Source organism: Agrilus planipennis, unplaced genomic scaffold (assembly GCF_000699045.2).
Source record: "Agrilus planipennis isolate EAB-ADULT unplaced genomic scaffold, Apla_2.0 scaffold201, whole genome shotgun sequence".
In the NCBI taxonomy this organism is placed as follows: Eukaryota; Metazoa; Arthropoda; class Insecta; order Coleoptera; family Buprestidae; genus Agrilus; species Agrilus planipennis.
In genome coordinates, this window is record NW_020439103.1 from 421,096 (window position 1) to 443,458 (window position 22,363).

The following is a 22,363-nucleotide window of genomic DNA, read 5'->3' on the forward strand; positions in this document are numbered from 1 at the left end:
TTTTCAGTTTTATTCATTCAGTCTCTCTGTGAGAGACTCGAATCTCTGAATTAACAATTTTATCGTTCGAGTCTCTCATACAGAGACTGTGAGAGATCCATAAAAACACCTAGGCAATAACTGAGAGACTGTGAAAGACTGTGAGAGACGCTCTCAGAGTAGCTCAAAGACTCAGAAAAACTCTGAGAGACTGGAGAGAGACTGAAAATTTTTGTCTAGGGACGTCTAAAATGACCTGCTCTATTGTTTGTACAGAAGGCGATCAATAAAATAAATGGAGGATTGATTTCTAATCATATATTGGATTGTTACGTCGAATAAACCCGAATCGTAATGACTTGAAAAAGTTAGACAATTGCACCGAAGATGGGAATTAACCGATGCATATTTTCTATACTAGGGTTTCGTTTCACTTTTTCTTTTGTAAAGAAACTGCAACTGAAACTTAAAGATACTAAAGAACTACTTTGTTTATTTAAAGACACGCTCACGTTATTTGGCCATTCCATTATGGGGGCATTAGATGCTCCTGTAGCTAAAGGGAATAATGGCGGAGGTCAATAAAAGTCAGACGGTGTATTTTTGACAGTGAAGGGGAAATTGCAGCTCATTTGCGGACGTCTGCAACGCCACTCGGCAACTAACTAATGACATTTTTACGATGTCTCTGGTATCTTGGTGTAACGACTGGCGTGACTCGCGGTGATATTTTTGCACGGAAGCCGGTGCATTTGCCTTAACGACATTATTTTTATGCTTTTCCAGTCATTGATAAACACTTTCATAAAAATAGAAGCGACGATAATGCCAACCAATGACAAAGAAACGCAATTTTTTAATGTCACTCCCTAACCTGACAGACCTTTCATTGTTATTTACTGCTTCGTTTAATAAAATCCGTACAAGACAATATCTCACAATGGCACCTTCACAGTTTAATATTAAGTAAAATCAATTTTACACTTTCTTGCATCAGCGTTGCCAAGAGGGAAAAGATGCCAGATATTACATAATATCCATAGATCCTTATTTAGGACACTGATACAAATTTGGTACATCTAAATTATTTATTTAAAACTGCAAGCTAATACCTATTTACCTACTGTGTTAATAGGTTAATTAGCGATTGTTTAAATGGCTATGATTATTATTATATTGTTATATTATTATGTTACTATATTNTCAATATTTCCCTACGAGCTCTTGATGTTTTATTCATTGCACTCAGCGCCATCTTGAGAGTCTCAATCAGACAATCTTATTGGAATGCATGTGTAGATTCGGTAGTGACGCATCTTATTCTCTCTCTCGCGGCTTCGCGTAAACATCCTCTCATCAGATAGCATCTCATGGCAAACCTAGACGGTTCGAAACCCTTTTACGTGCCTTCGGTATTTCTCTAATTTGAAATGATGCCCCTTCGTGCGAGAAAATTCCCTCATTCTCTCTATTTCCGACGATATATTGTGCTGTTATTTATCACACAAATTTTTACTGACAATGCCTCATCCATGTCTTTTCAGTATTCCTAGAAAAATATTATTTTGTAAATGTTGTCACAGTTTTACTAGGGCAAGTAAGAAACAGAATAGCTGAGATGGAGATGTATTGATTTAAAAGGAATCTTAATTAAATAACTGATCAGTTTGAAGAAGTTAGAACCACCAGTTAATGAATCAGTCAAACAATTTGTTTGACTCAGTTACATAGAACCTATAAATTCATATTTAGGGCACGAGTACAAAGTTGGTACATCAAAATTATTTAATTATAACTGCAAGCTCACATCTACTTACTTATTGTGTTAGTAGGTCAATTAGCAACTCTTTAAATCGGTATTTATAATGAATCATAACGGCAATCAAGACAAGAAGTCGAGAGTCGCGAGTTGAATCCAAGATTACGAAGATGCACTTACCCTGCGATAGTTCCTTGCCATTTCTACAATTATTAATAAGGTAGGCTAATCCACTTTCAATATTACATTAAAGTAGTTATATCCCATTTCTAAACATATAAGTTTGCATCTTTATAACAATTATAACGAAACTATTATTTCAAAATGTGGAAACTGTTGTAATACCTACTTTACTATCAATAACATCAAATAATTTATTTTATTCAGAAACGATATAGTACCGTTTCTTGAAGTTGAAATGAAAGGGAGTAAAAGTAGACCTAGATTAGATTCATCATCATAGAAAAACCCATATCCTTAACTATTTGCAAACCAGTAATCTAACCTAGGTCTACTTCTACCCCTCCTAACTCCTGTTTCTGCCTCTAATATGTCTCTGACTAGACCTTCATGCCGAGATTACTGTTCGCAAATAGTTAAGGATGTGGGATGTTCTAGTTTAAGGGAAATGCGAAGATTACCACTACAGTATAGGAGGGAGTGGAGGTACGTGTCCAATCAGTCTTAAGACTGACGTACTTTTTCAAAAAAGTTCAGATTATTAAGAATTAATAAATAACCTGTTCATAGAATAAGAAAAAATGAACGATAGTCAAAAAATGGATTTTAAACAGAACAACCCTCCAGAAGAAGTAAATAGATTGGACAATTGCCCCAGTGCTAACAAAAATTATGTTGCATTAAAACTGCCAGACGCGGATCGCGATTTCGATCTTTTTGGATCTCATCAGCGCGTCGCAGACAGCTCCAACAGAATACAGACTAACTTTTACCTGCTGTCTTAACAGCGCGTTTTAGAAAATACCACAAATGACGCGGTAAACGCCATCTGTAGTACGATGCTACATTTTAGGATTACGTATGCTCCAACAAGGTCTATTTAAATTTATGACACGTTACCATAGTCGAATAAAATAATTCCAAGTGGTCTGTATTCTGTCGAAATTGCCAGATCTAATTAGGCGTTTACCGCGTCATTTGTGGTATTTTCTTGCATTGTCAAGAATAGGAAGAGTGGAGGTGCGTGTCAAACCAATCTTAGAACTAACGACCCCTATGATAATGATCATAACAGTAAGCTTTTCCGCTTCTATAGATATTTTTGCCGAACAAGAATTTTTCAATCTGTGTTTATGAAGATCGATTATTGAAATCCATTCAACGATTGAACATCATCAACGTACACTAACGATAAGCAAATGCGTTTCTACTATATGTGCAAACAAACCAACGTCAACTACGACGTTTAAATCAACTATTCAACTACAATCTATTCAACGTCATTTCCATGTTGTTGTAATAGATGGAGGATCGTACGTTTTAAGCTCCTGTAGCGAGCATGAAAACGTAACGTGTGTGTTTGTGTGTTACATCAAATGCTAACTACGACTCGGTGAAGGCTTATAAAAAGGATTAATTTGAAAACCAATCACATAAAAGCCAATTCGTAGATTGCAGACTGTTTATTTTTGTTATTCATTGATGACAATTTAATTGGACCATTCGTACAATATTTACTTGAAAAACTACAGATTGGTTTTTGAATAAATTAAGGGATATTGATCTATTCATATTACCGGCAGCCTTTCAATAAACCAAATCGAGGTAGCAAATATACGGTAGACTTTTTAGAATTCTAAGGAATATTTACTTGTTGAATTCGTTTCTAGTTTAAAAACTTGTGTAATTTCTTTACTTAACAATCAGTGGAGCTCCTTGATCGATAGCTTTCAAGTGAATGCCAATTTTAAGCTCATTAACTGTACTGCGCTGTTATAAAATTCCTTGCCAAGCAAGGAAAATCAGTTCAAACCATACTGAAAGAGATGTCATTTGTTTATATGGGACTAAGTGGCATACGCTCTTTAAGAAAGGCACGGACTCAACGGCCAGGCCGACCGATCTAGGTGACCACTCCGAAAATCATTCAAAAAGTCTAAAAATTAATACTGGAACATGCCCGACTTAAGAAGAAACAGCTTCACCATCATCTTGGCATGACTAAGGTCAGTGCCGAGAATGCTCACTCCTCCTCAAAAACAATAGCGCGTGGAGTGTCCTCGCGCATTTTTGAACCTCTGTAGTGAAGAAGGGATCCTGTTGATCGATTATAAAGATAAATGTGTCTCCATAACCGGAGAATACTGTGCTTCAATCCTAAAGCGGTTAAAGGAAGCAGTCAAAGAAAAAAGAGGAGGAAAGTTGACCAACGGTCTCTACGACAACCCACCTGTTCACAAGAGCCGTGTTGCGGTTTCAGTCTCTCTCCATTCTCTCAGAGTCTTTCATCGTCTCTGAGAGCATCTCTCACAGTCTTTCACAGTCTCCCAGTTATTGCCTAGGTGTTTTTATGAATCTCTATGGATAAAATTTGTTAATTCAGAGATTCAGAGACTAAATGAATAAAACTGAAAATTGAGAGACTCGAGTCTCTCGTAGAAAGACTGGGATCTCTGAAATATGTTGAACTTTAACCATGTCTATCGAGACACCACTTATTGAGAGATTCGAGTCTCTCGTTCAAAGACCGGATACGAAATTAAGATCTCTCTTTGAGCGACTCGAGTCTCTGGTTCAGTTTTCTAGACAGTCTCTCGACAGTGTCTCCCAGCGACATCAGAGAGACTCGATAAGAGATGGAGACTCGAGTCTCCCTTTTACAGACTCTAAGAGACTCTAACATTTTTATCTCGAGAAGGTGGGCTTAGAAATATTGACTCATCCACCCTACAGTCCTGACCTAGCTCCTAGCGATTGTCATCTATTTTGTTGTTTAATAGTGCCCTATCACCTCCTATAAGTTTACTACTTATTTCAAAACACCCTGTATTTGCTGAAAGTTTTATTCGGCTCTTTATCTTAATAAGGAACACATTATTTACAAACGAAAATTGCAAATAGAATACAAAAAAAATTAACAATCGCAATTTTTCTTTGTTGATTGCTAATAATTTTGGTTGATTGACTTTATTAGGTGCGTTTTACGTCGACGTAATTTGTAAATCTTCCTGGAATGGGAGTATAGATCAGTTTTAATGCCGCGTTCTATATTGCTTATTAAATTAGATCTCCCGGTGCGACTTTAATTTACAACCACGGTCCTCTATAAACGACTAAATAATCATCACCTCCTTAGACTCACGATCAGTACAGTACCTACCCGGTCCTGCGGTCTTCCCGTTTCAGGTTAATACAAAGCTGTTAGGTAGTCTCGCCACATGTCAGGTTTGCCTATTATTAGAGTTAGAAGCAGCCCGATGGTCAGTCGCTTGAGGATTTAATAATTAAATTACTGGTCAAGACAGCAATCTGTACACTGTAATGAAGTTGAAATGTATAAGGCAGCCCTGTGTCAGACATTTATTAACCGACAAAATCCTCAACCATTTGCGTTAATCTCGGATAAAATCATCCAAGTACAAATAATAACATTACACGTTGAGGTTTCTATTACATTTAACGACATAACTATAGACTTAATAATTAATATCTGTTAAGGCTCATCTAAACTTCTGATCCTATCATGCCAACTACGAAAGATACGAAGTCTGTTCAAAAAGCATCGCGAATTTTGCGTTTTTTTAAAAATGATTTATTTATTCATTAATTTATCTATTTTGTCCTCTTCAAAGTAATCCTCACATGATATCATATAAGTACTTGTGTCAACATTTGTGGTCTTGTTGAGCTCCTCCTTCGATACCGTCTTCATCTCCTCAATCGTAGCGTAGCGTTGTCCTTCCATGGGCCTTTTCATTTTTAGGAACAAGAAAAAGTCACAGGGGGGTGAGGGCTGAGATATACGGTGGCTGCGGCATTATTATTGTGTTGTTTTTGGCTAAAAGTTCGCGCACAAGCAACGATGTGTGAGCTAGGGCGTTATCATGGTGCAAAAGCCAATTTTTGTTCTTCCACAAATCCGGGCGTTTCTAACGGATTGCTTCACGCAAATTGCGTATAACTTGCAGGTAATATTCCTTATTGACCTTTCTACCCTGTGGCAAGAAGTCATGATGCACCACCCTCCTGCAATTGAAGAAAACTGTGAACAAAACCTTTACATTAGACGCGCTTTTTTTGGTTTTGGCTCGTGCGGCAGCTTCCATTGGGATGACTCAACTTTGGTTTCCACGTCATAACCATAAACCCATAATTCGTCACCAGTTATGACCCTCTGGAGAAAATCCGCCAAAGATAAATGAAAAAACAAAAGGCGCTCCAAGATAAAAATATCAGTAATACCTTCGTGGTTTATTTTATATTGGTCAAAGAGATAGTTCTCTAAAATAATGTTTAAAAGAACATTAAAATTATAGAAATGTGCCGCTTCACTAATGGCCTTAATTACTCCATTTCCATTACCGCTGTAGAAAACGTAGAATTTTTGCTTTCGTTTTGTATGAAGCTGCAGTTGATAGGAAAGCCGAAAGAAAGCATGGCGAATGTTTGACGTCACTGGACCAAGATAAATCCAATCTCGGTTTTATTCGGTTTAATTTCACAATTATTACAGGTTCGAGCCTTTAGGTAAATTAATGCTGAATAAGTTCGGATGAGGAAGGAAATTCGTCGAAGAGATATTTTAAAAAGATTACGTCTTGACGGTGCTCGTGGTAACGGATGAAAAAGAAGCCTAAGAAGAGGTCCGTTGGAAAATTTAATTGAAAGCGCACACAAGGCGCAATTGGATAAAGACGCTGGTTGGTGGAAAAGATGGAGTTCGTGAGCCGAAGATTTAACCTGCTACTTATAGTGATTAATAGGAGCACAGATCCGGAAGAATGCTCCAAGTGAAGCCAAAAATTATGGACAATTGTGAGAACGGCTACTTTACACTTAAGCCGGAAATTACATTTAGAACTCTGCAATATGTTAGCTTATCGCGTATACTGGCAATAACTCTTCGACTTCCTGGCCGCAAACTCACGACAAGAATTTACAGCATCATAGAAAAAGAGTCACTCGAATTTATATTGTTACTACTCTCCTTAAATGACAGCTACGTAGGTCACGTGCATACGAGTATTCTTTACCAATTCAAGTATTCTTAGAACTCAATAGTTCTCATTAATTTGTAGAATGTATGTTTAATACTCGACTGTTATTCGCAGTAGTGTCTTAATCAATCAACTCTAACATTTTTGGAACTCAAAGCATCTCCATATTCCATGACTCGACGTATTTCTCCTTAATACCTCTACTGCTCAAATCATTATTGGAACCAACCAACACTCGACTGTTTCCAGTGGCCTTCAGTATTCAACGATCCTTAGAAACCAATAACATCTCTAAAAATCGTTAATTCTACGTAATGCCCATCAGTATTACATCTCCTGCTCGACAGTTCTTGTTGTCAATAGGGCCTCCAGTACTCTACTATGACTAGAACCAAATAGCAGATACTCGATGATTTTTGGGACTCAACGAACCTTTAATGCCTACCTGACGATTCTTTGTAGTTCTCAATAGTTCGTCTAGTTCGCAGTGGTACCTACATTAAGTACTTGACAATATTGTTGGAGCCAAATAGTAGATATTCGATGATTAATGAAACTCGACGATTTTACGTAGTTCTCATTTGTACATATAGTGCTCGACAGTTCTAGTTTTCGATAATAATCAAGCTAATTATATTATGACAAGCCCGAAAACATAATTTCCAGGTTGCAGAAAAGACAAACCTGCGAACTCCACATTCATCTATAGTTATTTAGGGTTGAAGGTAGGGGCGGTTCAATATGTTCGTACCTCCTTCCACATCCTATTACTTTGTTAGTTACTTAATAGTGGATTAATATGCAATATTAATTTAAGATCATTTTTTCGATTTTTTATTTACCCTCTACAAACTACCTCAAATTAATGAAGAAAAAATTGTTGCTGTTGTCACACCCCCGCCGGGAATCGAACCCGGGACCTTTGGCTTTACGCACCAATGTTCTGGTTGCTGTTGTCACCTCTCGTAGTTTAGTGGTCAGAACATTGGTGCGTAAAGCCAAAGGTCCCGGGTTCGACTCCCGGCAGGGGTGTGACAACAAAAACAATTTTTCCCTCATTAATTGTAATTGTAGTTTGTAGTGAGTAAATAAAAAATCGAAAAAATGATTTCAAATTAATAGTACTTCTACCACATACCTACTAATAGTAGTGAGCTGCTGTTATATTTGATAAAATAGTTTCTACGCTTATAAAATTTCGCGTATCTTCATGCAGGAGCTAGTTAACTCAACTGTTTTAATGAACCAATTAGTAAACTAATTGAAATGAAACACGTATTTTTGTGTTCTAGAGTGAGGCTGAGCGCGTGGCTGTTACAGCTTTTATTGCAAAGTAACTAGTACAGAGGTCTTTATACAGATGGCGCTGTTACAAATTGCCATAACAATATTTTGATAATATTAACACTAATTAAATTTCGATGTTCAAGCTGCTGTTTGTAAAATACATGCATATTATTATCTGCACGTACATGTACGTTAGCTGAAAAATAGTTTATCCTGTTTGCTTTCATTATTTTACTTCGAAGCTCCTACTTTGTTAGAGTGGTTTACAACAATTTGTTACGTAGTTGTTCGCATATTCACGTAATAACGGTTTCAGAGTTCGGCACGAATAATTCAGAGACAATCTAACACTACCAAGAAATATTAGTACCTATAGGCTTTCGCGGCCAGTAGGTGAACTGATGTTGTATTTTCTTCCTGTGGTTTCCTTCAATCACTTAGGCGAATGGTGGGGCAGTAATATTCCACAGATAATCTTTCATTCTCTTCCTCTCACCTACCCATTCCCACAATTCCTGAAAAAAGGCTGAAGAGGGCCTTCCGTCCTACCTTCTGGCATAGTTCGGAGGGGCTACCCGCCCACCAGCATTAGTGGCTGGTGGGAATGAAACACCCAAACACCTTTTACCTTGATTCAGTTGAAAGCAAAAACGCTTGTTTAAACATATAATTCCAACCAGGCAGTTGGCTGATCTTTTGTGAACCTAAGCAACCTATAGTCGCTTTACCGCTTACTATTATTCAGCTATACTTCGTTTAGTTTCTCTAGCGATATGATCTTCAGTCTGACGGGCGCAAAATAGAAAAGAATAGCACTAGGCCAGAAAAGAAAGGAGACAACTCTCGGCCAAACTCTTAACTGGTGAGGAGCGTATAATGCGTACAGTACTGCACGAAAAAATTGACCATTTTATCCACTACAATTGCATTGCTCAAATGTGCTGTTATTGGTACCATTTACTACTGAAAATATCAACGAGATGTTTATTTTTATTTGAAGACATATTAAAGACTTTAATGCTTGTTTTCGACTCGCACTACTATTCATGATTGAATAAAACTTTTGGCAGGTACTGTATGAAAAAGTATGTTTAATGAACAAGAGACGAGAGTATAATGACCTACGATTTTGCCAGCGCGCATCCAAGACATTGGAAGGGGCACATCGCTAGAGTAAACGAAGTATATCCCTTTTCACTTTGTCTGCACTACTCATGAAGCATTTCCTGAGTTGAGAAGAGCTACAGTCCCAAGTGGAAACAAGAAAGAAGATACGTCCATTCTCACAGATAACTTATTGAGGACTAAGTATGCCAATTTTGATCGTCCCAACTATATCCACTTCTCTCACCCTTATCTCCCTCAAGGAAAACTGACAGGATCAATTTCAGAGGTGATTACGTGATTACTTCCGTCCACCAAGGAACGTATTTTGTATCTAACTTCGAAATGAAATAGTAATTTCGGTAACTAAGTCCTGCTTCCTTCCAGTCCCCTCATTCATTCCTTTATGCCTTTAATCATTCCTGTAGGTACAACCACAGTTTCCGTTCTCGTTATTTATAAAGTAACTGAGAAAGACGAACCAACTGATTTATCGGTTGTTGTTTATAAAAGTTTTGTATAAGCGAAAATACAATAAAGAAAATGATTTTGTAGATAAGTTATAAATATAGGTAATTCAAAAGATTGCATCTCATTTTTGGTAAAAAAACTAACTATGATGGAAAAATATAATTAGCACTCGGTCTCGCGTCGGTGTGGACTCGCCTAATCTAGCAGATATATTCTAATTATGTACTATTTTATTGTTAAGATAATACTTTTTATTGCAGGCGGTCCCCGATTTAATGGTCCAATATCAAATGTAACAGTTCCTGTAGGAAGAGACGCAATGCTCAAATGCTCCGTGGATAACCTTTCTATTTACAAAGTAAGTATTTTATATTATTTACAAGAGAAAACAATCCAATTTTTAGGAAAAACAGATAGTATATTGTTAAAATATAATTTCCAGGTGGCATGGTTACGTGTCGACACACAAACGATCCTAACAATCCATGTGCACGTTATAACGAAAAATAATAGAATAGGTGTAACGCATAGTGAACAAAAGACGTGGTACTTGCATATCCGAAACGTAAAGGAGTCAGACAGGGGATGGTACATGTGTCAAATAAACACAGATCCTATGAAGAGTCAAGTTGGGTTCTTGGATGTCGTTGGTAAGTTAAATTCAATCATTCTAACCAAACATTTGTAATGAGAAAACTAATCAGGTCACCTCAGATTTCATTATTTCAATGTTTCGTTGTTTTATGTATTGTTCGATTGTTTTAATGGTTCATTATTTTATTGTTTTCTTTCTAGTTCCTCCTGACATTCTCGATTCTCCCACAAGCGCCGATCTTACGGTACATGAAGGTTCAAATATTACTTTCAAATGTGCAGCAAGGGGATCCCCGGATCCTGCAATAACATGGAGGAGGGAAGGGGGTGAACCCATATCATTGGGGAATGGAAACGAAGGTATGTCAGTTAACTACTATTTTTTAACAGGAATTATTAAACACAATAGAGGAAACCAATTTGTAATGCTCTTCAACAATTATTTAGATTTAAAAGAAATTAAATTATGTGAGAATTTTAAAACAAATAAAAGTATAAAAGGTGATTTTGTCACGCTGCAGATTCATTAGGCGTTCTACTGGAATACATGGAAGAATAATCTAGGTCTTAAAAATGGCATTGTTCCGGGTTTCCGAAGCTTTAAAAGCCTTTGTATTCTTTATTTTTTTTATTAGAGAAAAGCATCGCGGCAGGCCATGAAGGCAGCTAAACAAAAAACAAAGCACTCGCTGCGTCCAATGGGTGAACGGTTTCGTGTGATATCAGCATGTGTTATGCTTTTCATACAACTTCAATATTTTGTTTCCATGATTTATGATTTTAAACCAGGGAAAATCCCTATGGGTACTCTCTCTATTCGTTCCTGCACACTATGATGTTCTACTTTATTGTTCTGGTTGTGTGCAAGTGTGAACAATACGATCAGATGTACAGATGGTTGTTTTCATTTAACATTTCTATTGAAAAACAAACTAAAATTGAATCTACTTTGTTACTTTGTCATTTAGTTTACGAATTATATGTAGATCGAAAATACTGGAGTGTTATTTATGTGCTATTATGATATGGAGTACAAAAATAATAGTAAGAATAATAATTTAAGTATTGTATATGAAATCTATCTCATAAAAAATAAAATCGTTTAGCATCGGATGTAACGATCGATCTGGGTTCACAGTTATCACTAGGAAATAAATTCATAATCAATAATCGATAAATTTTGATGAGTTGCATTTAATACTCACTAATGAAAATCAATGTAAATAAAATCTAGGACGCATCTGGTATTTTCAGTACACCTTGCTTAAAATGCGAAAACTTTGTGACTTCTTCTCAGTAATTTTTCTTAATTATAATTTTACGATGGGTTTTCTTCGGTGATTTTGGACTACATTCTGTTCCTCAGTAGGTATTTCTTAACTTCGAAACTTTCCAATCTCATTACTACCCTATTAGTACCCTACTTTCTTCAACCAACTATTAGTTCCTCCTTCACGTTTTTTCTGAAGACTTTTTTTTTCATGATTTAGGCAGTTCGATCCGAATCTCTCTCTCTTCAAGTTGTAATTATTTCAATGTCTAGTTTTATTTTCCCACTACAAACACGGGAGTCTAAAATTATAAAAGGAAACTCAAATTTATTAATGCTTCAACTCAAAACTTGGTGGCTAAAGAAAATATTACTGTTTATTTTATTATAGCAAATTCACTCAGAATATAACCTTTTTGGACCCCCCCTTCCCCTTTCGTCAGACTAAGTCACACTTTTAGCGACCCCCCTGACAAATATTACGTCACAAAAGCTACTCCCACCCCTATAAACGATTTTTTGTGATTAAAATAGCAATGAGAATAACTTTATATCGTATTGAATAATTTTTGCCTTTTTTGCTAATGTATTTTATGAACAACCCCTAATAACAACGTATTGCTGACGATATGAAAACCATCGGTGCTGAAATCAAATGAAATGGTCGATTTAGCAAACATGACGGTTTGCGTTATTCACCGCCATGTCTATCCCCACCGGCCGGAAGTGGAGCATAAAAGGAGTCCGAACACGTGTTACGTTGATTAGTTTACCCTTTACCCCATGTAAATCGTGGCTTCCTTCCAGTGATGAGATTTCTGGTCAGTGTGCCAACCAGTTCATATCCATTCACGTATGTACCTGCTAGATAATCGAATGGGTGAATTATACATTCATCTAATTAACAAGAGGTCATTATATATTCAGTTTATGTGAACCCATGTCATCTTATAGGAATTGACGTCGTACCTATCGAAGATAGCTCCATCTATAATTAGAAAGCTAAATATTTAAATCTATTTTTACACATATGCAAAATCCCTTGGGGAGCGTATTATCTATAGTTAAATTTTGGTAAACCTGTACCCGAAACGGCGGCAATAGAAAGACAAGCTAAAAGAAACCATCAAAATGGAGAGATCATGTTCAACATAACCTATAAAAAGGTCAAATTAGAAAATTTTATATGAAATTAACGGTAAATACATTCTTAAAACTTAAAAGGTATTGTTCCTATCTATTTTAAAGAACATAATTTCATTAAAAATTTAAGAAATGACAAAAAAAATATTTAGGTAATTATATTAATCACTTCTTATCATCATTTAATCCTATCCAATTAAAAACCCTTCGCATTTTTTCTTTTTTAAATAGCTGCAAGCACACCTACATTGAAAGTATTGGTTTATTACTTTCTTCTTTTCGAAATCTTCAAAGTCCGCCTTCTTTCTGCGTCAATTTTATTTCCGCCCCCATCAAGCCTTATCGTTTGGGGTTAACGTGAGGTGTTAACGTCTTAGAATCGCACCAGACGTTATTTAGAAATCTCGTTAAGATTTGCCGATAACCGTATTGCCAAATCATTCGCTGAATCGGACTCATTTCGTAGCGTCTATGAATGGAAACATTCAAATATAATATAAATCCTTGGCTATATAGTGTTATGTCTCTACTACATGTAGGTACTAATACAGCTAAGCAAAAGTAATTAAATCCCTGAAGATGATAACAAAATTTGTTGTTTCGAAGCGCCTTTTGCGACTAAATTATTTATTTTTGTATCAACACTATTCGTATCCCTAGACAAAATTTTCAGTCTGTCTCCAGTCTCTCAGAGTCTTTCAGCGTCTCTGAGAGCGTCTCTCACAGTCTTTCACAGTCTCTCAGTTATTACCTAGATGTTTTTATGGATCTCTCACAGTCTCTGTATGAGAGACTCGAACGATAAAATTGTTAATTCAGAGAATCGTGTCTCTCACAGAGAGATTGAATAAATAAAACTGAAAAATTGAGAGACTCGAGTCTCTCGTAGAAAGACTGGAATCTATGAAATATGTTGAACTTAAAAATTGTAACCACGTCTATCGAGACACCACTTATTGAGAGATTCGAGTCTCTCGTTCAGAGATTCGAGTCACTCGTTCAGGGACTGGATACAAAATGAGGATCTCTCTATGATCGCCTCGAGTCTCTCGTTCAGAGACGCTAAACAGTTTTTTTGACAGTATGAGAACAAAGGCTTTCACGGCCGGAATCACAGTACAATGAAGATTCGGGCAGTCTCTCTCAGCGACACCAGAGAGAGTCGGAGACTCGAGTCGCACTTACAAAGACTCTGAGTGGCTAATCATTTTTATCTCGGGATAATAACTGTGTTTAAAATAAGATTACCTAATTAGCGAGTCTTGATAATTAATACTGCAATATTGGTATCAAATCAAAGCTTTTATTTTTGAGTTTTTTTCAGGGAGGTTAGGTTTGTTAGTTTAGTACATGAATTTATTATCAAAAATATATTATTCGACTTAAGAAGTAACATGAAGTCTTCTCCCTACGAATTTTACGAATCCAACGATAAGTAAAACATAAATTTCTGATAAATTGCCTGTCGATATAAAATACGTAAAAAAAAGACAATAACAAATAACTTTCGAGGCAATGTGTATTTCATGTTTAGTAATATTGTTAAATATTTTCTCACAAAAGAAGCTGTGATACAGATTTTATTTTGCCTGCCTCTAAAAGCTCTTTTAAATATTCCCTTGTGTAAAAAATCGTATATTTCGGTTTAGCTGACACAGTGCTTCTGACGGGTTTTACTTTTAACTGACAAACCGGAAAATAATGGTCTCTAAGATACGATTGAACGCAATGGATTTGTAAATGAAAACAGTGTAGGTAGAACAAAAAGTCAAAAGCCGTATTAGGTGTAGATAAAGTACATACACGGAGAAAACTAAATTTTTATGACAACGCAAAAATTACAAATTTCGATTGTAGATGAGTGAATTTGCCGTAGAAATAATAGAATTTATTAGGTAACTTGTAATAATCTGAATTTTAACATGTTTATTTAGAAAATTATTTCAAGTTTCTTAATTATTACAATTAAATTTGTAATATCAACTAAAATACCTAGTATTTTTACAAATTCGGGTCCAAATTGTAATTTGGCTAGTGGGATAAACAGTAAATATCGTTTTAATATTTAAGTAAATTTTCCTTTCTCATTTTCTCCGTGTAGGTACGTGATAACACTACTTTCTTCACAAGATGAAAATTATATCGCTCACATAAATTATAGTGAAACGTAATAAAAAAAAACCTCATCTTCATGTGAACATCAATTTTCGAAACTAAAACTCAATTGAAATAATTTATTAAACATCTTTTTAATAAATATATATTAATTAGATCAATAATCAAAAATCCTCTTCTATCCTATAATTAAATGATTAAAAGTAAGAATCAGTTAAAACCCTACCTTTATTATGTTGATGCTCATCAGGTACCTAACAGGCAACGTTTGTGGGAATCCTGGTTCCTAATAATTGCTCAGTATTCTGGAATTCGACGATCCTTACTGAGGGTGCACCTAACACCTTTCGGATTACTTAAAACTTTGTTTTTAGCAATTTTCGATGAGTCATATTACAAACTTAGTTGCATTAAATAATTTTTAAAACATTTTTCACCAAATGTTAAGCTCATCAGATATATATGTATATAAATACCATTACATTTATTCAGAACATCACACAGTTCATACACGTTTACGTTGTTACTGCTGAAAATCGTCGATTTATTACGTATCCTTATTATCTATTAAAGCTATTTCTATCCTTTGCTGTTCAAATACTTCCTCTCTCTCTTTATGCGTAATTAAGTTATGATTGTAATGGGCTTCTCAGACAATTTTGTAACTTTTATAGAGCGGATGCTGCCATCTAACAGATACTTTTGTTTAAGTCTTATAGCGAGCACATTTATTATCCCTGTGCCTTCTAAAACCCGCTGTCTTTATTCTTTATCGATAATAGCACGTTATAAATAATTTTATATACTGTAAGACCCATGCTGTCATCTAACAGCGCGCTTTTCAAACAACTACATAGACATAATAAATAGTATTTTGTCATAGTAATAACTTGATAATATCAAAACTGTAAAATCAATACTGCATAATTGTATCATACAATAAGTACGACTAGGTGCAGCCTGAAAAATTTTTTTTTGAAAAGCATCTAGGATTTATGAATTCATTTTAAACCCAGTGCCGATTTTGTGAAGCAAATTTTTGAAAATAAACATGTAGGGATCAATAAGGATTCAGAAAACTAGATATTGGCTACGAAACTGGGTCATATCAGCTTGAGGACATTTCAACCCTGATATGATTTTTCTTATTATATACGACATGACTACGGAACTTTTACCTTTTAAGGCAAAACATTTACTTATCTATAAAAGTCAATTCAGCAACGTCAAAAGAAGGAGCCACCGACAAAAACATAAATAATGTGAGATCGAATCTTGGCGTAGGTGCTCTCAACACTTTAAGAATATTACATGTACATATTACAATTTACATGTATTTACTTATTGTATATCATTTCCGAGATAAAAATGTTCAGTCTCTCAGAGTTTCTGAAAGCGAGACTCGAGTCTCCGTCTCTCATAGAGTCTCTCTGGTGTCGCTGAGAGAGACTGTCGAGAGACTGTCACGAAAACTGTTTAGCGTCTCTGAACGAGAGACTCGAGTCGTTCATAGAGAGATCCTCATTTCGTATCCCGTCTCTGAACGAGAGACTCGAATTTCTGAACGAGAGACTCGAATCTCTCAATAAGTGGTGTCTCGATAGACGTGGTTACAATTTTTAAGTTCAACATATTTCAGAGATTCCAGTCTGTCTACGAGAGACTCGAGTCTCTCAATTTCTCAGTTTTATTTATTCAATCTCTCTGTGAGAGACTCGAATCTTTGAATTAACAATTTTATCGTTCGAGTCTCTCATACAGAGACTGTGAGAGATCCATAAAAACACCTAGGCAATAACTGAGAGACTGTAAAAGACTGTGAGAGACGCTCTCAGAGACGCTGAAAGACTCTGAGAGACTGGAGAGAGACTGGAAATTTTTGTCTAGGGTTATGAACAGGAATGTATCTAGGTTAACCCCTCCTGACTCCTGATTCTGCTTTTAGTACGTCCTTCGTATCTCTTCTGCCTCTCCTTTCCATTCTCCTTACCTTCTTAAATATATCCACGCTATTTTCATGGTTAATATTAATCACATCTTCGATATCTACATTGAAAAATAGAAATTTAAAGGATTGCCGCCCAAAAAGTTGAGTCCAGGCTTTATTATTCATTTCCTAAAGTTTTCTAACAGGCTTAATAATGCTTTCATAAACCACGACTCCGAAGTTTTTGCATAAACTACTACTACTGAGCAATGAACTGTGTAATTCACTTAGTAAATTATAATGCATTAGGTTAATTAGGCAAATGGACGTGTGACAGATTTGTCACACACCTACTGCAAGTCATAGCGCACACACAAAGCAACGGGTTGTAAATAAATAACGTATGTTACGAAGGACGGTGGCAGTCAGATCATAAAAAATTGGTACCTCGACAAGTTTTACGTCGAAGCTTTCATGCAACTTTAAACCCTCTGAAAGCATAAGCTAACGATTAAACTATCGTTTACCTTACACTCCTTTTATATTCCTTGAAAAATTGACGCGCACTTACGAGAAGTACCTACGTCTGATCGACGAGATACTGCTACTTAATTTAACTTAACCCATTACGGAAATATGTTTCTATCAAATAAAATCGATTAGAAGAAAGCACTTTTCTCAGAAGGGATACATAATTCAGGTTTTTAAAGTTTCAATAGCTACTTGTTTCTCTCTATAATGGGTAACTATACCGCATGCAAAAGAGTAGATCTTGAAACCGCAATGTATACACCATGCGAAATGCCGCTTCATTGACATATGGGTTGGTACGTATGTCCGTACCTTCGCACAACTTCTAACAACCAATCGGTAAGCGTTTGCTGTTTATGAAGTAAGATGTATTATAATTCAATACTAAGATCCGCAATTTCGCATATTATGGTATGACAATAACAAAGTCTGATAATGCTCAAAATAGAACACCAAAAACCGACATAAAAATATCACAGTCTTTTGAAGTAAAATTTCTATATAGACGAGAGGTATTACCAATTTTTTCTCACGAAAAAGCGTCACGGCCACGTGGAGGGGGTAGACGGTATATCGCGTGGTGAGAGGCGGCAACGCCGGAGGAAGAGAAAGGCTGGCGGCGGCGGTGAGAGGACAACGGCTGTATTAGATGGATATAATACGCAGCCGCGTGGAGAGCGGAGAGTCCGCTAGGGTCCCGGCGGCGTGTGCTGTGCTCAGCTGTTGTTTTCGTATCTCTGCTCTCCACGTGGCTGGGCATCATTGCCTCTATTTACGGTCTGTGTAAAACCAAATCGTAATTTGCAGAAAACCTGTGAAAACGAAATATGTGCTGGAACACATAGTAGAAGGAAAACTTCAAAGGACAAGTGGAAAAGCAAATGGCAACGGGCAAGTGGAAAAACAAATCGCAACAAAATGTTTTCTTCAAGTTTTACGGGCAGATTGTTAATGTACTTGTCCAATTTGAAAACCTTCCTGCAAAACTTCAAGTAAAAATTTTATTGCGATTCGTTTTTCCACTTGTCCGTTGCCATTCGTTTTTCCACTTGTCCTTTGAAGTTTCACTTCTACTATCTGTTCCAGCACAAATAAAAATAAAACTCATAAGCATAAATTGTTTTTCTGAGGTAATCGATTTTTCCATCTGATTTTAATTATTGTTTCAGTTCTCAAAATTGAGGGTAGCGAGTTCGAAATGGTCAAAGTGAATCGACTTCAAATGGGACCGTACTTATGCATTGCATCTAATGGGGTTCCCCCATCTGTTAGCAAGAGGATAATGCTCGATGTTCATTGTAAGAATCCGTTTATTGTATAAACTTGCATGTTTACGCTTCAGGGCTTACTTTCCTTCCAAATGGAGTCAGGGAAGCATGAGCTAATTCTAATTTACTTTTCAAAATTGAACGAGAAGCCGGTAAAAAGAAGACTGGCAAGCAAAAAATCGATTTGATATACGTAACTTTATGTAAGAAATGAGGTGGTATTAGATCAAGAATCCTATTTTACAGAGCTTTTCTTAGAAGTGAAATCAATTTCAAATTTTCAAACTACTTCTTTTGATGTATTATATAAACATACGTTATAAAAATACAACTTTGTAAGTACTTATTGTTATTAAAACTGTTCGATTTTCCTTAAAATGATAAAACATTTTCTAAATAATAACAATATGCTTCACACTATACTTCATTTACTTTCTCTAGCAATGTGCATTTTGAAATGTCTTGGATGAGCGCTGGTAAAATCGTAGGTAGGGAGAAAAAGCTCATTGTACTCTCGACTCTTGTTCATTAAACATACTTTTTCATACAGTACCTACCAAAAGTTTTGTTCAATCATGAATAGTAGTGCGAGTCGAAAACAAGCATTAAAGCCTTTAATATGTCTTCAAATATAAATAAACATCTCGTTGATATTTTCAGTAGTAAATGCTACCAGTAACAGCACATTTGAACAATGCAATTTTAGTGGATAAAATGGTCAATTTTTCCGTGCAGGACTAACGGATTATACGCTCCTCACCGGTTAAGAGTTTGGCCGAGAGTTGTCTCCTTTCTTTTCTGGCTTAGTGCTGTTCTTTTCTCCTTTGCGCTGGCCAAACTGAAGGTCATATCGCTACAGATTGTAAACGAAGAATAGCCACCTATGCTGTTATCCTGCGAAATGCGCCCGCTCCTCAGACGTGTACTATGATTCTGGGTCTTGTGCAACATTCAGTTTGTTTAATTTTGAGGTTACTAAAATTCAATGTCAATTCAAGGCAATTTTAACGCTTAACTGCTTCCTCGGTTATTTTAGACTATAATTGCAAGTAGTACTAAGCGCTTGCAAGAAGGCCAAAAATGGATTTAAATGTTAAAATATCTTGAAATCACGACAATCTGAAGTAACTGAATGGCGTAGCTGACCCTACCGGCTTCGTTACTTGACTAGGGATAACTAAGGCAACTAATATCTTGCTTAAAATTTGTAATTAATAAATAATGGTGCAAATTTTGCTCTTTAGGTAACTACCTTGCAATTAAGTCGTTCATTATAACGTTATGTTATGTTTACGCCGCCACTGGCTGTAATTCGCTAGCAGAAACATCTAAATTTATTTCAATGGCTGGATAATACCACGGATAATGCCACCCCATATCGTGTACTAAGTTGTTGTTTTCATTATCTCTCACTCTCACGAAATTAGTAGTCGAGTGTTTGCAGGTTCGCCCTTTGTTATCTGTTTATTCCAAAACCAAATATCTTAATGCATCCGCTACTACTACAATCCGCTGGAAACGAGATTACGAACAAAATAATCTCATTCCACGACAACTTCATGAACTGCTGCACTTTATTTTCCTTTTATTATGTAATATAATATGTACATTTTCTCCCACGTGGAGCGCCGCGTTGTGATGTGAAAATTAGTAATTTCAATGTAACCCAAAGTACAGAGTAACTCGGTTGAAAGGGAAGAATTGAGAAATCCCGAGACTCGTTCCGCAAAATATTTACTTCAATCCAGTAAGAAAGGGTATTTTTTATTGAAATTACTTCCATTACTAGTAGGTCAGTCGGTCAAGACATCTTTCTTTAAAAAACATGTATTCAGATTAACCATCAGGCTATATCCATGCATTTTCATAAAACATTACTGCATCCTGCACATTAGTTCTTGTATATGAGCACTTTTAGAGATTGGGTGACAGTTTTTTGCACACTTGAACAAGCAGCGTCTAAATAAGGGCACCGAGCGGCATGGCCTAGAGGTTTAGACCATTGCTTAGCATTCGGGAGGACGCCGGTTCGATTCCGGGTCCGTCTGCCTTGGTCCAAGTTTTTCTGTGGTTTCCTTGGATCACTTAGGCAAATGCTGGGGCAGTAATTTTCCACAGATAATCTTTCATTCTCTTCTGTCTTCATTTCACCCGAACCACCACCCAGCCATTCCCACGATTCCTGAAAGCAGGCTGAAGAGGGCCTTCCGCTCTACCTTCCGACGTAGTCCGGTGGGACTGCCCGCCCACCAGCATTACTGGCTGGTGGGAATGAAACACTTAAAAGTTTTTTTTTTAGATAAGGGCATGAAGAAACCGGGAAAGCGTGAATGTAAAAGTTTGCTTACGGAAAATTACACTTGCTTGATTTAGTATTTTACAAACTTAGCAGAAATTGAAATTAAATAGTTTGAAATTATTTGAAAACCTTTAAACAATCAATTTTACTTAAAATATTAAGATATAAAATTTCATTGACGTTTAGATTTCGTTTATTTCTCCAATAATTCACAGTTACTGATATTCTTTGTAGGAGTAATACCCCAACTCTTTGCCAACACCCTGCCATACGTACATTTTATTTGTTGTAATCCACCCACACAATTCAACTATTTGAAAATTCATACCATTGTTTAACGTCGCGTTACCTTTGATTTTCTTTTTCAACAGTTTTCGAGCTGCCTCGCTGGATGAAATTACACCATTTTCTTTTGTTTCAGTCCCTCCAATGATATCAATAGCAAATCAACTAGTTGGTGCCTATCAAGGACAAAAGGTATCAATCGAGTGTCGCTCTGAAGCATTTCCAAAGTCCATGAACTATTGGACGAAAGAAGATGATATAACAATAGTATCAGGTTAGTGATTGAATTTTTGGGAAATTAAATATTAGGCTATTAATTCTGACTAAAGTCGCCAGCTTTAACGTTAAGGGCTGAAAGGATCAAAGCCCTGTTTATTTTTATGATACAGTTTTTCTTAAATACATGAAATCTTATGACATTCTTAGTTACTTAATAGTGGATTAATATGCAATATTAATTTGAAATAATTTTTTCGATTTTTTATTTACCCACTACAAACTACCTCAAATTAATGAGGGAAAAATTGTTGCTGTTGTCGCACCCCCGCCGGGAATCGAACCTGTAGTTTAGTGGTCAGAACATTGCTGCGTAAAGCCAAAGGTCCCGGGTTCGATTCCCGGCGGGGGTGTGACAACAGTAACAATTTTTCCCTCATTAATTTGAGGTAGTTTGTAGTGGGTAAATAAAAAATCGAAAAAATGATTTCAAATTAATATTACAGTTTTTCTTGTGATCCAGATATGCTAAAACAAATTTACCTTTTCCCATTTTGTAAAATCAATTATGTCAGCCTCCTCTGCAAAGAAAAAAAATTGCTAGGGGTGACTGGTAAAGAAATTACAACGTATAAAAGTCCTTTCAAATAAAAAAACTGTTTCAGACCCCTGTAGAATTCCAGCGCATCTTTATTATCATAATTTAAAATTTCTCTCCATGTCACTTATTTTTTTTGTACAAAACTACCAGTTCGTTCGCAGTTACTGCACGTTCCTTGTTCGTCTTCGGCTTCGTATCGTAAAACGGAATGCCGGCGAGTAATTGCCATAAAAGTTCACAAAAAGGGACGAACAGTACGTCCACAGGATATATCGTAGATACTATTCGACTTAAGAATCGCAGGTTTGTGTTGTTAACTTTCATCAGAACATAAAAT

At 36.1% G+C, this 22,363-nt stretch overlaps 1 protein-coding gene across 1 annotated transcript in view; it reads left to right on the top strand.

Annotated features, from left to right (window-relative positions):
• Window positions 1-22,363, top strand: part of LOC108740608 (neurotrimin-like) — a 34,910-nt gene that overhangs the window by 5,276 nt on the left and 7,271 nt on the right. Inside the window, exons 2-6 of the mRNA XM_025977505.1 lie at window positions 10,038-10,135; window positions 10,220-10,427; window positions 10,573-10,731; window positions 18,527-18,655; window positions 21,346-21,483. Of these exons, the coding sequence (XP_025833290.1) occupies window positions 10,038-10,135; window positions 10,220-10,427; window positions 10,573-10,731; window positions 18,527-18,655; window positions 21,346-21,483 (732 nt within the window). The remainder of the gene's footprint in view (window positions 1-10,037; window positions 10,136-10,219; window positions 10,428-10,572; window positions 10,732-18,526; window positions 18,656-21,345; window positions 21,484-22,363) is intronic.